The sequence below is a fragment of the Ranitomeya variabilis genome, chromosome 2 (assembly GCF_051348905.1).
Source record: "Ranitomeya variabilis isolate aRanVar5 chromosome 2, aRanVar5.hap1, whole genome shotgun sequence".
In the NCBI taxonomy this organism is placed as follows: domain Eukaryota; kingdom Metazoa; phylum Chordata; class Amphibia; order Anura; family Dendrobatidae; genus Ranitomeya; species Ranitomeya variabilis.
Genome location: NC_135233.1, coordinates 140,056,710 through 140,082,826, shown reverse-complemented (window position 1 = coordinate 140,082,826; position 26,117 = coordinate 140,056,710). Strand labels below are relative to the sequence as shown.

General features: G+C 44.0%; 1 protein-coding gene across 5 annotated transcripts in view; it reads left to right on the top strand.

Moving 5' to 3' along the window:
* Positions 1-12,187, top strand: part of UTRN (utrophin) — an 846,507-nt gene extending 834,320 nt beyond the window's left edge. For all 5 annotated transcript variants that reach the window (XM_077283030.1, XM_077283029.1, XM_077283032.1 and 2 more), the window contains 2 exons: positions 3,201-3,223; positions 11,949-12,187. In XM_077283030.1, the coding sequence (XP_077139145.1) occupies positions 3,201-3,223; positions 11,949-11,957 (32 nt within the window). In that variant the 3' untranslated portion in view covers positions 11,958-12,187. The remainder of the gene's footprint in view (positions 1-3,200; positions 3,224-11,948) is intronic.
* The last annotated feature ends 13,930 nt before the right edge of the window (positions 12,188-26,117 follow it).

Sequence of the window (26,117 nt, the reverse complement as noted above, 5' to 3'; positions counted from 1 at the left end):
TAGAGTAGTAATGAGATCTATCTGGTCGAGAGAAGGGGTTAATGTCTGGAAAGGCTTGGTAGTCTAGGGCAGTGGACAGGTTACTATTGTTATTCCCCGTGGTCTAGGGCAGTCTTGGGGTATGTGCCCACGATCAGAAATTGCTGCGGTTTTGACTCTGTGTATTTATACAGCTTCAAAACCACAGTGGACAGCTGTTACAGCATAGTGGATGGGATTTCTAGAAATGTGTGTATGTGCACCTGCAGATCACCTGTGGACACTGTGGACTGCAGCATGTCAATATCTGTTGCTGAGACTAGATGTGAATAACTTTATACAGCAAAAACCTTTCTATGTAATCATTGACAATACATATACATATGTTGCAAAAATTAATGTACCATTTGTTAGGTGTCGAGTTCCCGCCTCTGCACAGGGAGAATCTCGAGCCATCTCCACTGCAGTCTCCCATCCTTCTCCAGCCACAGTGGAGCCTGCTCAGCGGAGATGTCGGTCCCAGCGTCTGACTCAGGCAGATACTCTGCGCCTGGTTACTGCTGTTCTTCCAGGTTCTGCCATTAAGACCAGTGCTGGGCAGTGGCGAGCAGACGCTTTTGGGACTAAGTCCTGCTTTTCACCTTCTGAGCATGCCCAGGGTGAGATCTCTTATTGGAGGTCGAGGGTCACATGCTTTGATACTGCAGCAAAGCCCATTGGTCCTCCAGGAAGGTCCTGAAGGTGCTCAGGCTCTGTGGTAGCCTCTCATTGGTCCTTCTTGGAAGGTCATGTACCTGCTGCAGCTATAAAGGGTTCGCATGGCCGCACGGCCATGCGCTAGTATCAAATCTGTTATGTGCATGCGCCAGTGTGGTCACATTTATGTGTGTTCACATTTATGTGTGTTCAGGGACTCGGCTGAAATAAGCCCCTAGAATGCCGGCACCTCCGGTGAGGAGATTGTGTGCGTGGATTTAGGGCCCCGGCTGAAATAAGCCCCTAGAATACCGGCTCCTCCGGTGAGGAGATTGTATGTTTGCGTGACCACAGACTGCCTTCAGCTCGGCAGTTAGCTGTGAACTCCTGTGGGGTTAACAGGGCACAGCGTCTTGTTTCTGTGCGACTCTGTGAAGTAACAGAGTTCGCTTAAACCGCCATATAGTGCCGTCATTTGCTAGCAGCAGGTTCCTCCTGCACGGTGGAACCTGGGCTGCGAACGCACCAATAATAACATCTATATTTACTCGGTGCGTTCCGCTAGCCCTAACACCATTTAGCTGTTTCTTATGTGTGTCGTGAAAATGTGATTTGGAGGAAATATTTCAGCAAGTTTTCACCCCAAATTAGTTATATGCACATGTGGCTCTTTCAAAGACAAGTTCAGCAATACCTTTACATGGAATTGCATTACATTTTTCCATTACCGAGGAATCAGCATTTGATTTGATATGCAATTGAGGTTGAAGAGCTACTGTAGATCTGAAGCCTCTGCCACTCCAGCTTTTTTTCCTGTCCAGCGCCGCATCCTCCTTCTTAACTGATGACTCTTCTGCCTGAAGTCTCACAATGTAGAGGCTGTAAGATTGTGAAAGATCTCACTACACATATAACTCAGCCAAAGACATGAGCTGAAGCACATACTAGTATAAGTGCAATGTGTTAGCGCACGTTCACACTGCGGCCACCAACAAACACAATCTAGGGTAAAATCACTATACGCCACTATATAGGCGGAACATTGGCAAGATGGAACATTCAAATTCATGAAAAGTTGTGGCACTTTGGTGGTGTAACTTACTGCACAAATGTATGTTAGTCCCTCTATAGATGCGCCAAATTCATTAAATGGCGTGCAACTCTTAATGAAATATGTGTATTGTACTCCAGCGAGCCCATGCACAATGCCAGTCTTAATGCACCACTCCAGTGTTTTTTCTATTTCACTGCTGGTGTGGTGCCACTAATCTAAGTTCTCTGCGCCTAGTCTTATACTTACAAGCCGCCGGTTTCAGCTCTTCCCAGCATTGCTCCAATCCCGTGCCACCATCTTGCAATTGCAACTTCTGACTGACTGGAAGTCAGAGGTAACTGTCACAAGCTCTCAATGTAAGTCTATGAAAGCCTTGTTCTGTCTCTCATAGACTTACGTTAAGTAGTGACTTCTGGAGCAAACCCTGGAGTGATCTGGCTTGTCACAAACTGCAGGAGACTGATTGGAGCGACACGGATAAAATGAAGACGGCTAGTAAGTATGAGACTACATTAGAAGCACCACTCCAGCTCTGCAATACAAAAAAAAACCGCTGGAGTGGCGCTTTAATGAACTGTCCCCTTAGATCTGCTTAGGAGCTGTATCCACAGAACAGTAGGCTATTTTAATTTATTTTTAAGCAAGGCTTTCAAAAATGCTGTATTTTTCATTTTTGGATGCAATGAAACAATATAAAAGGTTTGTTTCAATGCGTCGAACACAAAATCTATATTGATTTATTCCACATCTTCAGTAAATCAAGAAAAAAAAGTTATAGTTAAATCAGCTTCTGCTGTACCGTTCTCCATTTCATTTTATGTATTGGTGCATGTGGACATCACAATTTATGGTAGGCTCGTTTGTGTTTGTTATATGGCTGGGTAGTGTCTATAGCTGATTGACATTTGTCAGTGTAGACTGTTTTCTTAGAGGAGTTAATGTTACATCTTTTATATAAAAGGTTCCGCCATCTTCGATTAGCTGAGATGCATTTCAATATTACTCTTTTTATTACTCATTGTAAATCCCTCTGCCTGTCTGCACAGATGTACTAGGAAGGGCTACCACACCACACCACACTACATCACATACATTTAATCATCTGAAAGGTTCTGCTCTTCTATGGGGACCTACAAAGGCTTAGGAGGATCTTCTAGTTTAGCTCAGAGCCAGGACTATTCCGAGTAAATGTCAGGTTTGCCATCAGCGAGTGAAATTTATTTTTTCCCCTTTGAAATCACTTACAAAGGGGATCGTCTGTATTGTTTGACTCTTTGTACAAAAAACAAGTCTGTAATTGCAGAATTATGTGCTGCTAGCTTAATCAGTTCTCTAAGAAGTAAGCTGCAGGCTTTTCTGTGGTCTTATTCTCGTTTTCAAAGCTGCCAAACCTGCTGTTTACTACATGCTCAATCTCTAATATTTTGCTTTATCGCTGAACACTAATGGATTTTTCTTTTAATATTTGCAGCAAGTGTTTCTGGAAGACAGCAGGTACGATTCATTTCCAATTTTCCAACTATACAATAAAAGGCTTATATAAAACAAAATATTTTACTCTCCGTGTTAAGCAAATATTGAGAATTTTCTCATATTTAGTTTATCAGTATCTCCTTATAACCAGGGATTGACATCTCACATTCAACTGCACAGGGGCCCATACGAGTCACAATGCTTGTAACAATCAGGACGCTGCTGTGATCCTTCTGTTTTTTCCTAAATTTTCATGCGACAACTAAAGGCATTGGGGCACGGCACTACCAGTATCTGTCTTTGCTCTGTAGATGCTTTCATATATGTTAAAAATAAAAAAAGATTTGCTTTTTCTAAAAAATGTGATCTTTCTCAGGATTCAAACTCACAACCTGTAGCATTGCAGATTGCCACACAGTCTGTGGATCGCTGCTAAAGATTCTAAGTATACGAGGATTTTCTATATAATATGGACATATCTGAGTATTGGGTTAATCACAAGAACTCATACAATACAGTGAGCAGTTTATGTATGGTGATCCAAAAAAAGCAGATAAATTGGCATGATTGTTTTTCTCTATTAAACCAAGTTGTAAAGCTTACATAGATGTTTGGCAAAATACTTAAAAAAAACATGAACTCATCTTGCAAAATAAACAAGATTTCATATAGTGAAGCTTTTATTACAATAGAAAAAGGTATGACTGTTACAACTACAAATGGTTAGAGTAGAAACAACTCCCACTTAAAGGGAATCTATCAGTAGGATCAACCCTCCTAAGCCATCTATATGGGCATGTAGGTCACAGGAAGCTGAATATAGTGATACATTGATATATGTGATTTGATGTCTTATTCCAGAAAAATCGACATTTTTCTTATATATAAATATACTCTTCCAGGCTCTGGGGAGGACATTGCCTGGAAGATAACTCTGCCTCCAGAGCTTATCATAAATAAAAGGGGGATTCATCAGTGTGAGACAAGTAACTAACACAAAACAGAAGGAATTAAATTTGTCTTCTTGCAAACTCATTTTTTGCTTCACTCTGAGCTCTGCTGTATTGTAACAATATTGCGGCCCTATCTGCCTGTGAGATAGAAGCTGAGAGGAACCTGCATGTGTCAGGTATAATCACACACAACTCTGCAGCGAGATCAGGAGAGCAGAGAGCGGCCATCACACACCACACTGGTAACCATTACACATCAGACTGGTAACTCCCCCATTCATGTAAAATAAGCTCTGGAGGCAGTTATCTCCAGGCACCATCCTCCCCAGAGCCTGGAAGAAGTCATTTATATAAAGTAATAAAAGATGATTTCTCAACAATAATCTGATATGAGGCACACATACTGTATAGGACTTTGTCAGTATTCTATAACCTGTATAACATATTACTAGTTTAGATAGGTCAACTGTGGTGACAGATTCCCTAAACATTTCTGGGATTAATTTTCTGTTGGTGAGAACAGAAGAAATACCCAGACATGTAATTTCCAACAATCACAATGGGTTTACTGGAGTGTTCATTTATTTTATAGCTTTCATGAATATAGGCTGTGAAGAAACCAGATTGTATCTTAATTTCCCAGACAACCATGTTTTGCATAAACAAAAGAACTGGCTTTTTATCTGTATATTGGCTTGTGAATTTAACTGTTTATGTCTGGTGGGTCAAGAAGACAGACTTGCCCACTGATATACTATCTAACATACTGTGTAAGTCTGTAATAGTGACTGTACATTGAGTGGGTTAAGCTTTGTTTATTGATTTGTGCTTATATGCTAATAGTGCTACTTAATCCCATCACCATTGTTTACTTTATCTTGATGTTGGACTGAAAGACCCTGGGTAATTCTAAAAATAGCTTACATGCCTTGGGTATAAAATGACTCAGAGATCACATCCTGGGAGTCTGAAGTAATACAGAGCTACCAGCCAGACATTCTGAAAACCACCTAAGAGACAAGAGAAAGGACTGCAGCCAATTCATCATGGCACCATCACGAGGGACACTGATCTAGGATTCTATAGGATACAACCTAGGGGTTTTCTGCTCCGGTTGGAAGGACACAGATCTGATCCAGTGACCATCTCTGCACCATAGATATGTTTGGAGAAAGCCAGGGTTGGGACCTGCTGGTCGCCTGGTTCCATGGAGATGGTCAGATAAGCCAGGTGGTGACTCTCGTGTCAACTGGCTTTGGACCTTGTATGGACTCTATGGACAGTTCTTGGTCATCTCCCTATGCTTGTCGTTACCCCTTCTCAGTGCATTCATCCACAGATGGAGTAGCGACCCTGGGAGCTCTGACATCATGTTAACTGGCTTTGGACCTTATATGGACTCTATGGACAGTTCTTGGTCATCTCCCTATGCTTGTCGTTACCCCTTCTCTGTGCGTTCATCCACAGATGGAGTAGCGACCCTGGGAGCTCTGACATCATGTCATACTGGAAATACATGGAGACGCAGTGATCTTTTATATGCGCCCATGTGACCCTGGGAGCTCTGACATCGTGTCATACTGGAAATACGTCAAGACACAGTGATATTTTATATGCGCCCATGTAACCAAACAATTCCAGTCATGGTGGGATTGTTCTGTTTGCTATTGTGTGTTGTGGTTCAATAAAGTATTGCCACACTGTTTTACCTTAACCCTGTGTTGTCTGTGTAGTGTATTGCCCACGGGGAGATAGAGCAGGCGTTCAGTGGTATGAGCCGTGGTCCATGCAGTCTTGCTAAAGACAGCCAGGCCAGCGGACGAGAGCACCCACTGACCCCGTTTCTCCACAATTGGTGGCAGTGGTGGGATACTACTCAGCCCGGCGGAATCGGGGAGCTGCAGGGGACTGGTGTTTGTAGACACCGTCCAGGGCTTCACAACCAGGGAGGTATACAGACAGACCCAGCAGACCATTGATGAGGCATGCACAGCAGGTTTCTGATGCCACTATATCCAACCCCACCAAATCGGCCTTGGGAAGAGGACCAGAGTAGCTATATGACCTCAACAAGAAACAGAACTACAGGAGATGTTCCAGCTTCAACGGATTGAATAGAATTTAATGCAGGAGCTACGAAATACGTGGACAAGCAGTGATCTTTTATATGCGTCCATGTAACCAAGGAGTTCCAGCCAGCGTCCTTATATTCTGTGTCCTGTGAGTGGAGTGTTGTCGCACTGGAAATACGTGGAGAAGCAGTGACATTTTATATGCGTCCATGTAACCAAGGAGTTCCAGCCAGCGTCCTTCATTCAGACTCCAGCCAGGGCAGAGTGGGCCTCCTGAGACACAGGGTGGTGCTGAAAGAGGTACTCCTGCACGGTAGACCCCGTTACACCAGTTGTTACTCTTCAATTACATATGGAGTTTATTTTCGTAAGGAGCATATGGAATATGCTCTAAGAAAACTGGGTGATCGGAAGCCTATCATGTCTGGTTAATTAAGATGGGGTAGGAATGTGAAGAAACCAGATTGTATCTGAATTTCCCAGACAACCATGTTTTGCATAAACAAAAGAACTGGCTTTTTATCTGTATATTGGCTTGTGAATTTAAGTGTTTATGTCTAGTGGGTCAAGAAGACAGACTTGCCCACTGATATACTATCTAACATACTGTGTAAGTCTGTAATAGTGACTGTACATTGAGTGGGTTAAGCTTTGTTTATTGATTTGTGCTTATATGCTAATAGTGCTAGTTAATCCCATCACCATTGTTTACCTTATCTTGATGTTGGACTGAAAGACCCTGGGTAATTCTAAAAATAGCTTACATGCCTTGGGTATAAAATGACTCAGAGATCACATCCTGGGAGTCTGAAGTAATACAGAGCTACCAGCCAGACATTCTCAAAACCACCCAAGAGACAAGAGAAAGGACTGCAGCCAATTCATCATGGCACCATCACGTGGGACACTGATCTAGGATTCTATAGGATACAACCTAGGGGTTTTCGGCTCCGGTTGGAAGGACACAGATCTGATCCAGTGACCATCTCTGCACCATGGATATGTTTGGAGAAAGCCAGGGTTGGGATCCGCTGGTCGCCTGGTTCCATGGAGATGGTCAGATAAGCCAGGTGGTGACTCTAGTGTCAACTGGCTTTGGACCTTGTATGGACTCTATGGACAGTTCTTGGTCATCTTCCTATGCTTGTCGTTACCCCTTCTCTGTGCGTTCATCCACAGATGGAGTAGCGACCCTGGGAGCTCTGACATCATGTCATACTGGAAATACATGAAGACGCAGTGATCTTTTATATGTGACCCTGGGAGCTCTGACATCGTGTCATACTGGAAATACGTGGAGACGCAGTGATATTTTATATGCGCCCATGTAACCAATCAATTCCAGTCATGGTGGGATTGTTCTGTTTGCTATTGTGTGTTGTGGTTCAATAAAGTATTGCCTCACTGTTTTACCTTAACCCTGTGTTGTCTGTGTAGTGTATTGCCCACGGGGAGATAGAGCAGGCGTTCAGTGGTATGAGCCGTGGTCCATGCACTCTTGCTAAAGACAGCTGGGCCAGCAGACGAGAGCACCCACTGACCCCGTTTCTCCACATAGGCATTCTGTACATGAATTTAGGCAAGCCTCAAGACATTATCCCTCTTCCTTATTCTAACAGAATGAACAAAAATAAATAAATCAGGTTATTTAACCCATTAAGGACCGGGAGTATTTCTGGTTTTGTGTTTCCATTTTTTGCTCCCCTTCTTCCCACGGCCATAACTTTTTTATTTTTCCGTCAATATGGCCATGTAAGGGCGTGTTTTTTGAGGGACGAGTTGTACTTTTGAATGGCACTATTGATTTTACCATATTGTGTTTTTTTTTTTTTTTACCATGTTCACTAAATGCTAACCCTGACCTGCCTTTATGATCCTCCAGGTCATTACGAGTTCACGGACACCAAACATGTCTAGGTTCTTTTTTAAGTGGTGAAAAAAAAATAGCAATGTTTGTGAAAAAAAAAAATATTTCCATTTTCCGAGACCCATAGCGTCTCCATTTTTTGGGATCTGGGGCCGGGCGAGGGTTTATTTTTTTGCACGCAGATCTGACGTTTTTATTCATATCATATTGGTGTGTATACAATCTTTTGATCGCCCGTTATGGCATTTTTTTTTGCAATGTTGCAGCAACCAAAAAAACGTAATTCTGGTGTTTTGATTTTTTTCCCGCTATTCCGTTTACCGATTGGATTAATTCTTATTATATATTGATAGATCGGGTGATTTAGAACGAAGCGATACCAAATATGTGTATGTTTGGTTTCTTTGTTTTATTTTGAATGGGGCAAATGGGGGGTGATTTGAACTTTTATATTTTTTTTAATATTTTTAAACACTTTTTTTTAACTTTTTGCTTACTTCAATAGACAACATGAGAAACTAGAAGCTGTGATCATCCAATTGCTTGTGCTACAGGCTGCAGCCCTGCTCTATGTAGCAGAAATGCTCACTTGCTATGAGCGCCGACCGCTGGGCGGTGCTTATAGGTATCTGGCTGTGAAAACCACAGGGGTCTCCTGCAGGCCCCGGGTTGTCATGCCAACCCATCGGCAACCCATGGTCATGTGACATGGGCGCTGATGGGCAGGGTTAATGACACACTTCCTGCGAATGCATGTTAAATGCCGCTGTCAGTGTGAGTTAGACAGCGGCATTTAACATGTTAACAGCTGTGGGTGGATCGCAATTCCACCCTCGGAGGTTAAGGGCACATGACAGCTGATCAAACGGGCTCATCACTGGAGCCCACACCAAACAGGGGGAGGCATCCAATGTCAGATATATCCTTCATTGGACGTTAAGGGGTTAAACAAGTGTATCACAAAAATCTTATTGTGTATGAGCATGTGTTCTGTCTATATGCATATTTAATATAGGTTTATGTATAATGTATTGGCATATGCATAATTTATATGTGTATGTCTAATGTGAATATCAGAGCTAGTGGAAATCGATTTGCAGAACCTACTCCATCAGGCAGATCATTAATCTATGGCTGTTGGATGGAACCCGCGTGAACTGTCTCGTACCTGATGGCACCCCTGCCACTTCCTGCGCAATATCATCATTGCGGCGTGACATTTAAAATGAACATGTTAAAATATTTTCCTAGTGTTATTGACAGTATAAATACCTAAGTTGCATTAAGATATCGTAGAAGCTATTGGGGTACAAAGGTAGGAATCAAATACAAGGAAGGAATCAACTACCTAGGGGCAGCACGGTGTCTCAATTATGGAATGCTTTTTGAATGAATATTTTTGTATTAGTTAATTGTAAGGAGACCTTTTTAATCTGTTCAAAAACCAAATATTTCCAATATTTGCATCTGATGAATGTCGTATGATGCCTCCGCTTGTTCAACGCCAGTCAGGCACTGGAATGAGATTATCTGGCACAAGGAACACTACAGCTTGTCATGAATTAAACGAGCTTCTCTGTCACACTCCTCTGTGCCACTGCTCTACCCATTTTATCAGAGCTAGGAGTAACTGGTATTAAAGTGCCAAACCAAAAGTCACAACATTTTGGTGCAACTACGATTTACGCCTACATTTTTGTGGCTTTTCAAATATCTTAACACCCTAATTTTGTCGTGAAAGCTTTAATAGGCCCAATGCCTTCAATGTACCATATTGGTTTTGGAGACATAGTTAGCGACCATAAATGAACACTAAACATTAGTGATGAGCGAATATACTCGTTACTCGAGATTTCTCAAGCACGCTCGGGGGTCCTCCGAGTATTTTTTAGTGCTCGGAGTTTTAGTTTTTAGCACCGCAGCTGAATGATTTACATCTGTTAGCCAGCATAAGTACATGTGGGGGTTGCCTGGTTGCTAGGAAATCCCCACATGTACTTATGCTGGCTAACAGATGTAAATCATTCAGCGGCGGTGAAGAAAACTAAATCTCCGAGCACTAAAAAATACTCGGAGGACACCCGAGCGCGCACGAGAAATCTCGAGTAACGAGTATATTCGCTCATCACTACTAAACATCTCACAGGGAACCTGTCACCTGATTCATGCTGTCCAAACTGACTGCAGCTTGGTATATTTCCTCTGAAGGGCTCTGGCATTTCAGAATAAATATAGTTAGCAGATCCATCTGGGGACCATAGCTGGAGACTGGACTAGCCTGGCTGCTCTTCCCAGCACTACTAGACTTAATGTTATCTGTCATTCACCTCTAACCTCTATTCAGTCTCACAGTGGCACTTTGATCGCTACGACGGCACGATCCGTGACGTTCCAGCGATATACATACGATCTCGCTGTGTCTGACACGCAGCAGCGATCAGGGACCCCGCTGAGAATCGTACGTCGTAGCAGATCGTTTGAAACTTTCTTTCGTCGCTGGATCTCCCTCTGTCATCGCTCAATCGGCGTGTGTGACGCTGATCCAGCGATGTGTTCGCTTGTAACCAGGGTAAACATCGGGTTACTAAGCGCAGGGCCGCACTTAGTAACCCGATGTTTACCCTGGTTACCATTGTAAATGTAAAAAAAAAAAAAAACACTACATACTCACCTTCTGATGTCTGTCACGTCCCCCGGCGTCTGCTTCCCGCACTGACTGTGAGCGCCAGCCATAAAGTAAAAGCAGAGCACAGCGGTGACGTCACCGATGTGCTGTGCTTTACGGCCGGCACTGACACAGTCAGTGCGGGAAGCCGCCGGCGGGGGACGTGACAGACATCAGAAGGTGAGTATGTAGTGTTTTTTTTTTTTTACATTTACAATGGTAACCAGGGTAAACATCGGGTTACTAAGCGCGGCCGTGCGCTTAGTAACCCGATGTTTACCCTGCTTACCCGGGGACTTCGGCATAGTTGGTCGCTGGAGAGCTGTCTGTGTGACAGCTCTCCAGCGACCACACAACGACTTACCAACGATCACGGCCAGGTCGTATCGCTGGTCGTGATCGTTGGTAAATCGTTTAGTGTAACGGTACCCTAAAACAGTGCTGGGAAGAGCCGGTCTGAGGCAGCACCAGACTCCTCTCCTCTTCAGCTATGGTCCCTGAATGGTTCTTCGAACTATATTTTCTTGGAAACCTGCTTCAAAGAAAGATATACTTGGTTGCAAACAGGTTGTGATTTATGCTGCCCCTTGTTTCAGCAGCATGAATCAGATGTCAGGTTTCCTTTTAAGCATAGTATAATGGGTAACACAGTGACCCCCATATATATACCTCTAACAATCCACCAGTAATTGTGTGAAATGTGTTAGCCTAGTCCCATACATGCAATCTCATAAACAGTAATAACTGCTCTTAAGGTGGCAGCAGGCTTTTTTATCTACCAATTCCTTTTGCTGATTTTGCTGATACACAAGTTTGAAGTATTGTATGTAGTGATGAGCGAGTGTGCTCATTACTCGAGTTTTCCGAGCATGCTCAGGTGATCTCTGAGTATTTTTTGGCGTGCTCGTAGATTATGTTTGAGTCCCCACAGCTGCATGATTTGCGGCTGTTAGACAACCTGAACACATGCAGGGATTGCCTGTTTGTTAGGGAATCCTCACATGTATTCAGGTTGTTTAGCAAATCAAATCATGCAGCTGTGGGGACTCAAACATAATCTACGAGTACGCCCAAAATACTCAGAGAACCCCCGAGTATGCGCGGAAAACTCGAGTAACGAGCACACTCGCTCATCACTAATTGTATGTCCACTTATAATTTTTGATATATTTTATATTGTTCCTTCCAGGCAATGTGAATAACCCATCCACAAAAAGATCTGTTTGTTGATACAGAATCCCTTCTTACAACAGCCAATCACAAATTCTATTCTAGAAGATATGCCTAGAACTGGAGAGCATTCTGTGTGTCTTACTCAAGGCGTATGACACTGAATACCCAAAGATGAAGATGTGTTTTTTTCATACTGTCTGTCCTTGATACTTCTTCTCTTTCTATGCAAATGTAAATTAAATGATCTGTGGAGTATTTGGTATTTAGGCATATATATGTCATTTGTATAAATACATATAAACAATATTAAGACAAGGCAAAGGGAGGTTTTTTGTAAATTGAACCAGTCTGTAGTGGAATTGATACACTACACATTCCCTGAATACATGTGGCAGCTCAGCTGAATGGTCAAACCCATTGTACTGCTTATAAATCGCCAGTGTATCGGTTGGCTAACATTTCAGTTTTCTGTGTTTCATGATAAGATCATTATATCACTGGCACCATGTTTAGCATCTAATATGATAAGCAAACCTGGCTTATATTTATCTGACTCCCTCACACACTTATTAGGTGAACATGTTCTCCAGGGTTGGACCAAGGTTCAAGGGGCCCATTCTACATCTGATCAAGACATGTGCAAGTCCTCTTTTAATTGCACTGCAAACTTTTGATTCATCACCAAAAAGGATTAATAGTTTCTTGTGAATCAAACTATAGGCCCTTTGCAGTAGGATCCAAATGAGATTGTCGACACACTATTGCGTCAAGAGTCTAGTTCCACGAGAGGAGGCATTGATGTTCTTGCAAGGCACTACTACTTTGGTAACCTCTATATAATATTCTGCTAACAGTTGAATTTGATTTTGCACTTTCATAAATGCCACATATTATAGCAGATATATTCTGTGGTCCAGTTTCAGATAGAAGAAAGCAAAGCCTTTTATACATATGCCACTTAATATTAGCCACTAATGTCTGTGCTTGTTATAACTAAGTGAAATGCAAGTTGATGAGATGTTCATCAGAAATGAACTGTAATACTCTGAACACTCAGATCTAGTCACTGGAGCTATATTTATTCTAGCAGTAGGCTGTTTTACAATATGGGGGATGTACAAATCCAGCAGAATGCAGATTCGTTGCCAACTTTATATAAGCTTTAGTCTATAGTTAATTAATTTTGACACTAATCAAACTGTATGGAACAGTTCATGCCAAGTGTAGAAAATTAGCATGTGCTCCGAGCATATTTCATTGCAGAGTCATGAGATGTATTTTCTCATAATAGATACATTTTGAGGAAGGATGTTTGCTTTTATATTTTAGTTAATTATGTAATATGCCTAATTAAACTTAGCACTGAAATATTTTCATCTTATGCCCCCCTTTGAGTTGCTTTGTTTACCAGTTAGGTATTAAGATGGATTTTTCCTGCTGAACAAATTGGGTGCTAAGGTTCAGTAGATTTTATTAAGATAGATATACCTAAAACACTTGGGGTCCATTCTGCTTTTCATTACATATACCACGTACTACTTAGCAGCTTAATTTTTCACCATTCTGAATGGTGTGCTGGAGCTTTGACCAGTTGGATGTCCTGCTAAATATTTCTTATTCATTGGTGACATGCATTGTTCCCAAAAAAACACATCATTCAAGGTCTTGAGCACTTTAGTTTATGACCTTAATATTTGAGAGTTTACAGGGTAGCAGTTCCTCTAGTAAAACGTTGAGTAGAGAAAAGTTCAGATCCTATTTTTATATGAACCAAATATTTTGAGCTTTGTTATAACTCCCAATAAGTGGTTTATTTTTTCAGTTTTTGGAGATGGTTGGCATATAAAATATTTTTCTAGCAGACACTTAAAGGATATGAGACAACTTTGCACTAATTTTTATTTTTTCTGTTTGTTTGATTCCAAAATGCAAAAGTTCATTAAATATTTCCAACTATTTTGCTGATGTAGAGTCTGTGCAACTCTTTCAAGTATCTAACTGGCATGCCTAGATTGTAAACACAGAAAACATCTATGTCTTTAGAAAGGGCAGCGCACAGCTCTATGAAATTATATGGAAAGAGAGCTTACATGTCAACACATTACATTAATTTCAATATCAGTGTACAAAGGAAAGAAAAACCATGGAAAAATTTTTAAGTAGAAGAAAGAAAAATTACATACTCTTTAGCATAATTAAATAGTATGTATATTTGCGCTGCAGGTATCAACAATCTCCCCTAGAGCTCCAGGTTAAAACGATTATCAAAGATTGCACAAAAAAATTTTTTTCACTAGAAGGTCCTATATATAATTCCTCATACACAACGTTACCTTCCTCAGAATGGATACTGCAGTCCTCGTGGAACGCTGTGAAAAAGTCCTTGTAATTCATAGATGACTATATCCATATGTCCAAAGTATAACTCCCCTCGATGTACGTAAAGACTGGTCCACAGTGATTCCTGAACTAAGGGAAGAGGGTGACAGCCTGTCCCGGCCGGTGACAGGCACCCCTTTTGTCCTGTAGATAATTCCTGACTTTAACAGTAGCACCTGCTTCCAAACATAGATTGCCGGCGAGGTGCAGTGAAGCTGCAGGACCTCGCGTGACGTCACAAGCACGTGATACCTCACGTGATCGGCTCTCAGGGCTGTACAAAGCGCACCTTAGACCAAAATTCATCCGACGTGTTTCGGAGTCATCAGACTGAAGGAGTCTGATGACTCCGAAACACGTCGGATGAATTTTGGTCTAAGGTGCGCTTTGTACAGCCCTGAGGGAGGAAGGAGTCTGATGACTCCGAAACGCGTCGGATTAATTTTGGTCTAAGGTGCGCTTTGTACAGCCCTGAGAGCCGATCACGTGAGGTATCACGTGCTTGTGATGTCACGCGAGGTCCTGCAGCTTCACTGCACCTCGCCGGCAATCTATGTTTGGAAGCGGGTGCTACTGTTAAAGAAGTCAGGAATTATCTACAGGACAAAAGGGGTGCCTGTCACCGGCCGGGACATGCTGTCACCCTCTTCCCTTAGTTCCGGAATCATTGTGGACCAATCTTTACGTACATCGAGGGGAGTTATACTTTGGACATTTGGATATAGTCATCTATGAATTACAAGGACTTTTTCACAGCGTTCCACGAGGACTGCAGTATCCATTCTGAGGAAGGTAACGTTGTGTATGAGGAATTATATATAGGACCTTCTAGTGAAAAAAATTTTTTTGTGCAATCTTTGATAATCGTTTTAACCTGGAGCTCTAGGTGAGATTGTTAATACCTGCAGCTCAAATATACATACTATTTATTTTGGCGTTTATGCTTAATATTGGACAATTTTGGTAGTTGTGTCCAAATATTTGCTGCAGTAGGTTCATTGTGGAGACTCGTTATGCAGCGCCCTTAATTGTTGTTTATATCGTCTTTAGCATAATTGTCTGTCAGCACAAGGAGGTAGAGATACCTCATGGACCACAGATGGAGAAAGCTGACCGGGAATGAAACTGTCCTGATACAATACAACTAGTGCAATCAGCAGCAAAATTATTATAACAGAATTTGGAGGAAAATTCCTACAAGAGGAAAAATTGAAATTAGGGACAGGTTGCAAGTTTAATTGGATTCTTTCTAAATGAAAGAATTAAGGAAAGGAGCTCACATCCTGAAATCTAGTGCAACAATGTCCATATCCTTTATATTGACCTATAATTCAGTGCCTGAAAAAAACAGTATAACATTGTAATTCCATAATCCCTTAATATATGAAAACATTCCTCCATTTTTTAACATTGAAACAACATTTAGGTGCCACTTAGAAATGAGCAGAGGATCGAATTTGCATTGAATTTCCTGAAGATTGCAAAAAGTAATAAATAAATAATCGTACCCAACACAATTGAAGCATCGGAGAGTGGGTTAATGTCATTTTGCGTTGCTACATGCGCCTCCCCATGATGCCCTACAGCTATGACCTCTACCGCATTTCTTACCTTGTACAGTGGTGGTCAGTACCTGGGCCAACACAGTTCAGAGGTTCTCAGTGGAGCACAGTTTAACAGCAGGGTCATTTTCTATCTCCAGAGTCACTGGGTTAGTCTCTCTCATGTAGTGTGTAAGCTTTTATAGTCCGCATCATGTTCTGTTTCACCTGTAGAGTTTTAGCTCTTATGGTGAGAAAAGTCCTCTTGGTCTCTCCTGTAGAGTGTATGCTCTTATAATCAGCACGCTTATCTCTTTTTTTTCTTGTGGAGAGCAGGTTGTTATGGTCAGAAGGGTCCTATCTCGTCTGTTGAGCATAAGCTCTTATGATCTCCCTTCTCCCCCACATTTCCAACCACTTAGTAGATTTCCAGTATTGAAATTCGTGCAAATTTATTCGCTGTAAAAAAAATTGGGGGGGGGGGAATTTCTGCAAAATCGCCGACTTCAAGTTTCATAAGATCCGCTAATTTCCAGTGCCAGAATAGCTGATCAACACACCCACATTAAACCATATACAGGCGTAAAATTTACCAAAGATGCATAAATGCATAAGACGTCCAGGTACTGCATATAGAAGCATGCTCATTAACACCTGAAAAGACGCCAAGAATAATGCGGACCTGTGATAAATTAGATGTCACCCTAAGCTGAAGTCCTAAATACATATGGCCACTTGCACCAATTTCAGCTCCTTGTAAAACTGTGAATTTTTTTTTAATCTTTGCAAATCCATACATTCATCAACAAAGGTTAAACTTGACGTTTGTCCAAAGAGAGAATTAACTTGTTTGTTATTTTGGGGAAGGAACATACTATTAGAGCCACTGAAATGAAGGAATGATTTCACTATTGGTTAAAAAAGATTTACTCAAACTAATTAACCAAAAATGCCAAATCTACTTTGCTTTGAAACATGGACAACTGTATTTTGTGTAAATAGAGTTTTGGTATAAGAATAACTTGGAGACCTCATTCTAGGTCAGATTTTAGTTGGCATTGTATGATAAAAAAAAAGTTGACTAAAATGAAGGAAAGTCACTATATTTATATGTGTTCCCTGTATGAAGTAGTTTGCCATCCTGTATCTTTTGCTTCTATGAATAAAATCCTAATACTAATAGGTTGACTTTATTGTCCAGCATCTATGGACAACAGTCCAAAATTTTCATTAGGTTGAAGCTGCTGCCCTACACAAAATTCTGCTTTCACTCTAGCACAATATACCATAGGATCAGAATATTTTTTTAACTGCAAGAGAGAGGTCTATATTTTTAGGTGAAAAAGATTGGAATGGGGGAGGGTTTACCCCCTTTAGGACATGGTGAACTGTATTTTTCTTGGACAAGATGATGGTCCATTAGACTTTTTAAGATAGAAAAAAAGAACAAAAAAGCTATATTACAAAAAGTGAAAGCCATGTTCACCTTTCTACCTCAGCCCCATTAGCCTTTATCACTAGCTCTAGACATAGTTTCCTGATAGCTGCAGCGGTCACATGGATATATTAAGGGAGCAGATTACAGGGGTAGATATTTCGATGTTTTTCTCTTTTCTTCTGCTCCCTTGTAAACCTTTCATAAATATGATATTGTACACAGCATTTCTGTTTGCATATAACTATGACAATACTCCAGATATATATGTGTATATATATATATGGTTCTTTGTTCTTTCACACTTTGTGATAATATTATGTGCTGATATCCACTATACCGCCTGCTGTGGCAACATACTGAAAACCAGTCTGTTGAATGCTCAATAAACTGCCTTTTTAACACAGGAGTGATTCAGTCATTTCAGTGGGTGCCGCATAAAGCTTACACAATATTACAGAAATGCTCTGTAGGTTTTGTTTTTGGAAGGCGGTCAAATGTTTGGAAAAGGTAAGACGTCCTACCTCAATATGCCTCAAATCCCTGAGCACACAGATAAAATGTGTTATTTAATTCATAATACATCAAACTCCATAGCGCTTTGGTTGTGCAAGAACCTGCAGAAATATAATCATTTTGAAGAATCTTTTCTCCATTGACTTCTGGTCTCTGGTTACTTGGTTTGGGAGAAAAATATATTACGGAAATGTTTCTATTAAATTTGAACATGTTTTTTTTTACTTCAATTCCCCTTGAACAATGTCAACGAAGGCTATTATCCTCCTTCACCTTCATGTGAAATCTCAAAGGTAAATAATCCGGTAATAGCTGTTTACAAAAACATCCTCCATATACATTTTTAATACTTTTTTGGTAACCCATGTATGTAGCAAAACCTTAAAGTAAAATTAGAGATTTAAAACCGAGTCATAAAATACCAAAATTAGGGTTAAAGTTTACGACCACTAACATCTAACTAACTGTAACTATATGAGTGGTCGTAACCATGGATACCTAAGGGCCCACAATGTGCTGCATCTGGGGTAAGCGACATAGTGAATCAGAAAAACATTTCTAATTGGAGGTATTTGCTATTATTATTATTACCCCTATTACATATTGTGATAGGATCTTGGAGAATGAGAATCCCCCTTAAAGTGTAAAAGATTATTATAATAATAGCTTCTGTATTATTTGGAGAAGCGATCTTGGAGGATGTTTAGATATCATTCTTTTTTCATGGCAGTGTTCTAAGGCAAAATTAAAACTATGATAGAGTCCACTCCCTTGGGTGAAAAGCCAGCCTACACATTAATGGCCTCTGGATGCTTTACTGTTAGCATGACACAGGATTCATGGTGTTAACAGGTATGTGGATGCAACAGTGCAGAGACAGTGGTACTTAAACCAACAACTATTTATTTGATTAAACAAGGAAAATACAGCAATTTGGATAAACAAGATATTAACAAAATACTACTTACACAATATTGCTCTTTTATTACAATGAAGCAGTTGTCATCAGCGATGTCTTAGTCCTAATACCAAATATAGCCTGGAGGGGTCACCAAATATTAAAACATAACCTTTAATTAATTATTAAAAGGACAAATATCACAAACAAACCAAATAAAGTGCTCGTGCAAGCCAGTGTTCATTAAAAATGGTTTGGTTTCACCACTGTTGACGGACAAAAGATCCCGGCCTCCTTCCGGAAGTACCTCACCGAGAAATGGATCCACACAAGAAAAAGGGACTATATATGGGGAGAGCGACATAAGCGGTATGTAATGATTCCTAGACTACCTGTCGTGCCCCAGTATTGCTCCTGTCCTAACAAGGACAGGCCCCAAGTGGACACTATAGTGTTACCTCCAATCATATGGGGCTAAATAATCCCTACGCGTTTCTTCCCCAATGGTGGGGATTCATCAGGGGAGTTAATATAAAGATTTGGGAAGTATGAAAAAACTAATCCTGCCCGTAAGTCAAAAAAGGCCCTGCAGTGGCAAGGTGCCAAGTCAGAGAAAGTGACTGCACATGTCACTGTCAAGATGACACTCAACCTTGTGTCCTCTCTTTCTTACTACACCATCATCTACTACACCAGGAGCCCTGGGGACATACTTCACCTGTCGGAAGCTACACCATCCCAGCTGCCATAACATCACCCCAGAGGACCCCTTTAAGCAGCGTCTGTCATCCCTGACCGAATACCACAGGTGGCGTCACAAACTTTTATTACTTCACACACTTTAAAGACCGTCCCTTTTACATAGGTGCCCCGGGTCACCGCCGCCGTGACACATCCCTTTAACCCCTTCACGACCCAGCCTATTTTGACCTTAATGACCTGGCCGTTTTTTGCAATTCTGACCAGTGTCCCTTTATGAGGTAATAACTCAGGAACGCTTCAACGGATCTTAGCGATTCTGAGATTGTTTTTTCGGGACATATTGGGCTTCATGTTAGTGGTAAATTTAGGTCGATAATTTCTGAGTTTATTTGTGAAAAAAATGGAAATTTGGCAAAAATTTTGAAAATTTCGCAATTTTCACATTTTGAATTATTTTGTTAAATCAGAGAGTTATGTGACACAAAATAGTTAATAAATAACATTTCCCACATGTCTACTTTACATGAGCACAATTTTGGAAACAAAATTTTTTTTTGCTAGGAAGTTATAAGGGTTAAAATTTGACCAGTGATTTCTCATTTTTACAACAAAATTTACAAAACCATTTATTTTAGGGACCACCTCACATTTGAAGTCAGTTTGAGGGTTCTATATGGCTGAAAATACCCAAAAGTGACACCATTCTAAAAACTGCACCGCTCAAGGTGCTCAAAACCACATTCAAGAAGTTTATTAACCCTTCAGGTGTTTCACAGCAGCAGAAGCAACATGGAAGAAAAAATGAACATTTAACTTTTTAGTCACAAAAATGATCTTTTAGCAACAATTTTTTTATTTTACCAAGGGTAAAAGGAGAAACTGGACCACGAATGTTGTCCAATTTGTCCTGAGTACGCTGATACCTCATATATGGGGGTAAACCACTGTTTGGGCGCACGGCAGGTCTCGGAAGGGAAGGAGTGCCATTTGACTTTTTGAATGAAAAATTATCTCCATCGTTAGCGGACACCATGTCGCGTTTGGAAAGCCCCTGTGTGCCTAAACATTGGAGCTCCCCCACAAGTGAGCCCATTTTGAAAACTAGACCCCCCAAGGAACTTATCTAGAAGCATAGTGAGCACTTTAAACCCTCAGGTGCTTCACAAATTGATCCGTAAAAATGAAAAAGTACTTTTTTTCCACACAAAATTTCTTTTAGCCTCAATTTTTTCATTTTCACATGGGCAACAGGATAAAATGGATACTAAAATTTGTTGGGCAATTTCTCCTGAGTACGCTGATACCTCATATGTGGGGGTAAACCACTGTTTGGGCACATGGTAAGGCTCGGAAGGGAAGGCGCGCCATTTGACTTTTTGAATGGAAAATCCACTCCAATCGTTAGCGGACACCATGTCGCGTTTGGAGAGCCCCTGTGTGCCTAAACATTGGAGCTCTCCTACAAGTGACCCCGTTTTGGAAACTAGACCTCCCAAAGAAATAATCTAGATGTGTGGTGAGCACTTTGAACCCCCAAGTGCTTCACAGAAGTTTATAACGCAGAGCCATGAAAATAAAAAATAATTTTTCTTTTCTCAAAAATTATTTTTAGCCCACAATTTTTTATTTTCCCAAGGGTAACAGGAGCAATTGGACCCCAAAAGTTGTTGTCCAGTTTCTCCTGAGTACGCTGATACCCCATATGTGGGGGAAAACCACTGTTTGGGCACATGCCGGGGCTCGGAAGGGAAGTAGTGATGTTTTGGAATGCAGACTTTGATGGAATGGTCTGCGGGCATCATGTTACGTTTCCATAGCCCCTGATGTGCCTAAACAGTAGAAACCCCCCACAAGTGACGCCAATTTGGAAACTGGACCCCCCAAGGAACTTATCTAGATATGTGGTGAGCACTTTGAACCCCCAAGTGCTTCACAGAAGTTTACAACGCAGAGCCGTGAAAATAAAAAATCATTTTTCTTTCCTCAAAAATGATGTTTTAGCAAGTAATTTTTTATTTTCACAAGGGTAACAGGAGAAATTGGACCCCAGTAGTTGTTGCCCAGTTTGTCCTGAGTACACTGATACCCCATATGTGGGGGTAAACCACTGTTTGGGCACAAGTCGGGGCTTGGAAGGGAGGTAGTGATGTTTTGAAATGCAGGCTTTGATGGAGTGGTCTGCGGGCGTCACATTCCATTTGCAGGGCCCCTGATGTGCCTAAACAGTAGAAACCCCCCACAAGTGACCCCATTTTGGAAACTAGACCCCCCAAGGAACTTATCTAGATGTGTAGTGAGCACTTAGAACCCCCAAGTGCTTCACAGAAGTTTATAACGCAGAGCCGTGAAAATAAAAAATAATTTTTCCATTCCTCTAAAATTATGTTTTAGCAAGCAACTTTTTATTTTCGCAAGGGTAACAGGAGAAATTGGACCCCAATAATTGTTGCCCAGTTTGTCCTGAGTATGCTGGTACCCCATATGTGGGGGTAAACCACTGTTTGGGTGCACGTCGGGGCTCGGAAGGAAGGGAGCACCATTTGACTTTTTGAACGCAAGATTGGCTGGAATCAATGGTGGCGCCATGTTGTGTTTGGAGACCCCTTATGTGCCTAAACACTGGAAGCCCCTCAATTCTAACTCCAACACTAACCCCAACACACCCCTAACCCTAATCCCAACTCTAGCCATAACCCTAATCACAACCCTAACCCCAACACACCCCTAACCACAACCCTAATCCCAACCCTATCCCTAATCCCAACCCTAACCACAACTTTAACCCCAACACACCCCTAACCATAACCCTAGCCACAAGCCTATTCTTAACCCTATTTCCAACCCTAGCCTTAATTCCAACCCTAACTCTAATTCCAACCCTAAGGCTATGTGCCCACGTTGCGGATTCGTGTGAGATTTTTCCGCACCATTTTTTAAAAATCCGCAGGTAAAAGGCACTGCGTTTTACCTGCGGATTTACCGCGGATTTCCAGTGTTTTTTATGCGGATTTCACCTGCGGATTCCTATTGAGGAACAGGTGTAAAACGCTGCGAAATTCGCACAAAGAATTGACATGCTGCGGAAAATACAACGCAGCATTTCCGCGCGGTATTTTCCGCACCATGGGCACAGCAGATTTGGTTTTCCATAGGTTTACATGGTACTGTAAACCTGATGGAACACTGCTACGAATCCGCAGCAGCCAAATCCGCACCGTGTGCACATAGCCTAATTCTAACGCTAACCCTAGTTCTAACCCTAACCCTACCCCTAACCCTAGTTCTAACTCTAGTGGAAAAATAAATATTTTCTTTATTTTATTATTGTCCCTACCTATGGGGGTGATAAAGGGGGGGTTCATTTACTATTTTTTTAATTTTGATCACTGTGATAGGTTTTATCACAGTGATCAAAATATACATGGAACGAATCTGCCGGCCGGCAGATTCGGCGGGCGCACTGCGCATGCGCCCGCCATTTTGGAAGGGTAAATGCTAGAGTGTATGGGCTCCTTCCAGGTGTGACGTCATTTCCGGGGGCGTGTCCTATCGGGAGGGGGCGTGTTCTGAGTTCACATCATGGGCGTATTCTCTTTTTACCAAGGCGGCAAAGGAAAGCAGCATGATAGCTTGTGGACGCCATGGAGGTTAGTGGTTTCTGGGTGAAAAAATGCTACTTGCTGATCGCTATTGGGGGGAGGCCCTGTGGTGGTAGACCTACTTGTCTGTGTTGGGGGCACCGCTGCTGCTGGCTATTGTGGGGGACACCTGTGGTGGGATTTTGGGGGGTGCTGCTGGCTATTGTGGGGGACCCCTGTGGTGGGATTTTGGGGGCTCCGCTGCTGCTGGCTATTGTGGGGGACTCCTGTGGTGGGATATTGGGGGCTCCGCTGCTGCTGGCTATTGTGGGGGATCGCTGCGGTGGGATTTGGGGGGGCACCTACTGCTGCTAACTGTTGTGGGGGACCCCTGTTGTGGGATTTTGGGGGGCTCCGCTGCAGCTGGCTATTGTGGGGGATCGCTGCGGCGGGATTTGGGGGGGCACCTACTGCTGCTAACTGTTGTGGGGGACCCCTGTTGTGGGATTTGGGGGGCTCCGCTGCTGCTGGCTATTGTGGGGGACCCCTGTGGTGGGATTTTGGGGGGCACCGCTGCTGCTGGCTATTGTGGGGGACTCCTGTGGTGGGATTTTGGGGGGCTCTGCTGCTGCTGGCTATTGTGGGGGACCGCTGCGGTGGGATTTGGGGGGGCACCTACTGCTGCTAACTGTTGTGGGGGACCCCTGTTGTGGGATTTTGGGGGGCTCCGCTGCTGCTGGCTATTGTGGGGGACCCCTGTGGTGGGATTTTGGGGGGCTCCGCTGCTGCTGGCTATTGTGGGGGACACCTGTGGTGGGATTTTGGGGGGCACCGCTGCTGCTGGCTATTGTGGGGGACTCCTGTGGTGGGATTTTGTGGGGCTCCGCTGCTGCTGGCTATTCTGGGGGACCCCTGTGGTGGGATTTTGGGGGGCTCTGCTGCTGCTGGCTATTGTGGGGGACCCCTGTGGTGGGATTTGGGGGGGCACCGCTGCTGCTAACTGTTGTGGGGGACCCCTGTTGTGGGATTTTGGGGGGCTCCGCTGCAGCTGGCTATTGTGGGGGATCGCTGCGGCGGGATTTGGGGGGGCACCTACTGCTGCTAACTGTTGTGGGGGACCCCTGTTGTGGGATTTGGGGGGCTCCGCTGCTGCTGGCTATTGTGGGGGACCCCTGTGGTGGGATTTTGGGGGGCACCGCTGCTGCTGGCTATTGTGGGGGACTCCTGTGGTGGGATTTTGGGGGGCTCTGCTGCTGCTGGCTATTGTGGGGGACCGCTGCGGTGGGATTTGGGGGGGCACCTACTGCTGCTAACTGTTGTGGGGGACCCCTGTTGTGGGATTTTGGGGGGCTCCGCTGCTGCTGGCTATTGTGGGGGACCCCTGTGGTGGGATTTTGGGGGGCTCCGCTGCTGCTGGCTATTGTGGGGGACACCTGTGGTGGGATTTTGGGGGGCACCGCTGCTGCTGGCTATTGTGGGGGACTCCTGTGGTGGGATTTTGTGGGGCTCCGCTGCTGCTGGCTATTCTGGGGGACCCCTGTGGTGGGATTTTGGGGGGCTCTGCTGCTGCTGGCTATTGTGGGGGACCCCTGTGGTGGGATTTGGGGGGGCACCGCTGCTGCTGGCTATTGTGGGGGACTCCTGTGGTGGGATTTTGGGGGGCTCCGCTGCTGCTGGCTATTGTGGGGGATCGCTGTGGTGGGATTTTGGGGGGGCACCTACTGCTGCTAACTGTTGTGGGGGACCCCTGTTGTGGGATTTTGGGGGGCTCCGCTGCTGCTGACTATTGTGGGGGATCGCTGCGGTGGGATTTGGGGGGCACCTACTGCTGCTAACTGTTGTGGGGGACCCCTGTTGTGGGATTTTGGGGGGCTCCGCTGCTGCTGGCTATTGTGGGGGACCCCTGAAGTGGGATTTTGGGGGGCACCGCTGCTGCTGGCTATTGTGGGGGACTCCTGTGGTGGGATTTTGGGGGGCTCCGCTGCTGCTGGCTATTGTGGGGGACTGCTGCGGTGGGATTTGGGGGGGGCACCTACTGCTGCTAACTGTTGTGGGGGACCCCTGTTGTGGGATTTTGGGGGGCTCCGCTGCTGCTGGCTATTGTGGGGGACCCCTGTGGTGGGATTTTGGGGGGCTCCGCTGCTGCTGGCTATTGTGGGGGACCCCTGTGGTGGGATTTTGGGGGGCACCGCTGCTGCTGGCTATTCTGGGGGACCCCTGTGGTGGGATTTTGGGGGGCTCCGCTGCTGCTGGCTATTGTGGGGGACCCCTGTGGTGGGATTTGGGGGGGCTCCGCTGCTGCTGGCTATTGTGGGGGACACCTGTGGTGGGATTTTGGGGGGCACCGCTGCTGCTGGCTATTGTGGAGGACCCCTGTGGTGGGATTTGGGGGGGCTCCGCTGCTGCTGGCTATTGTGGGGGACACCTGTGGTGGGATTTTGGGGGGCACCGCTGCTGCTGGCTATTGTGGAGGACTCCTGTGGTGGGATTTTCGGGGGCTCCGCTGCTGCTGGATATTTTGGGGGACCGCTGCGGTGGGATTTGGGGGGCACCTACTGCTGCTAACTGTTGTGATAGACCCCTGTTGTGGGATTTTGGGGGGCTCCGCTGCTGCTGGCTATTGTGGGGGACCCCTGTGGTGGGATTTTGGGGGGCACCGCTGCTGCTGGCTATTGTGGGGGACTCCTGTGGTGGGATTTTGGGGGGCTCCGCTGCTGCTGGCTATTCTGGGGGACCCCTGTGGTGGGATTTTGGGGGGCTCTGCTGCTGCTGGCTATTGTGGGGGACCCCTGTGGTGGGATTTGGGGGGGCACCGCTGCTGCTGGCTATTGTGGGGGACTCCTGTGGTGGGATTTTGGGGGGCTCCGCTGCTGCTGGCTATTGTGGGGGGTCGCTGCGGTGGGATTTGGGGGGGGCACCTACTGCTGCTAACTGTTGTGGGGGACCCATGTTGTGGGATTTTGGGGGGCTCCGCTGCTGCTGATTATTGTGGGGGATCGCTGCGGTGGGATTTGGGGGGCACCTACTGCTGCTAACTGTTGTGGGGGACTCCTGTTGTGGGATTTTGGGGGGCTCCGCTGCTGCTGGCTATTGTGGGGGACCCCTGAAGTGGGATTTTGGGGGGCACCGCTGCTGC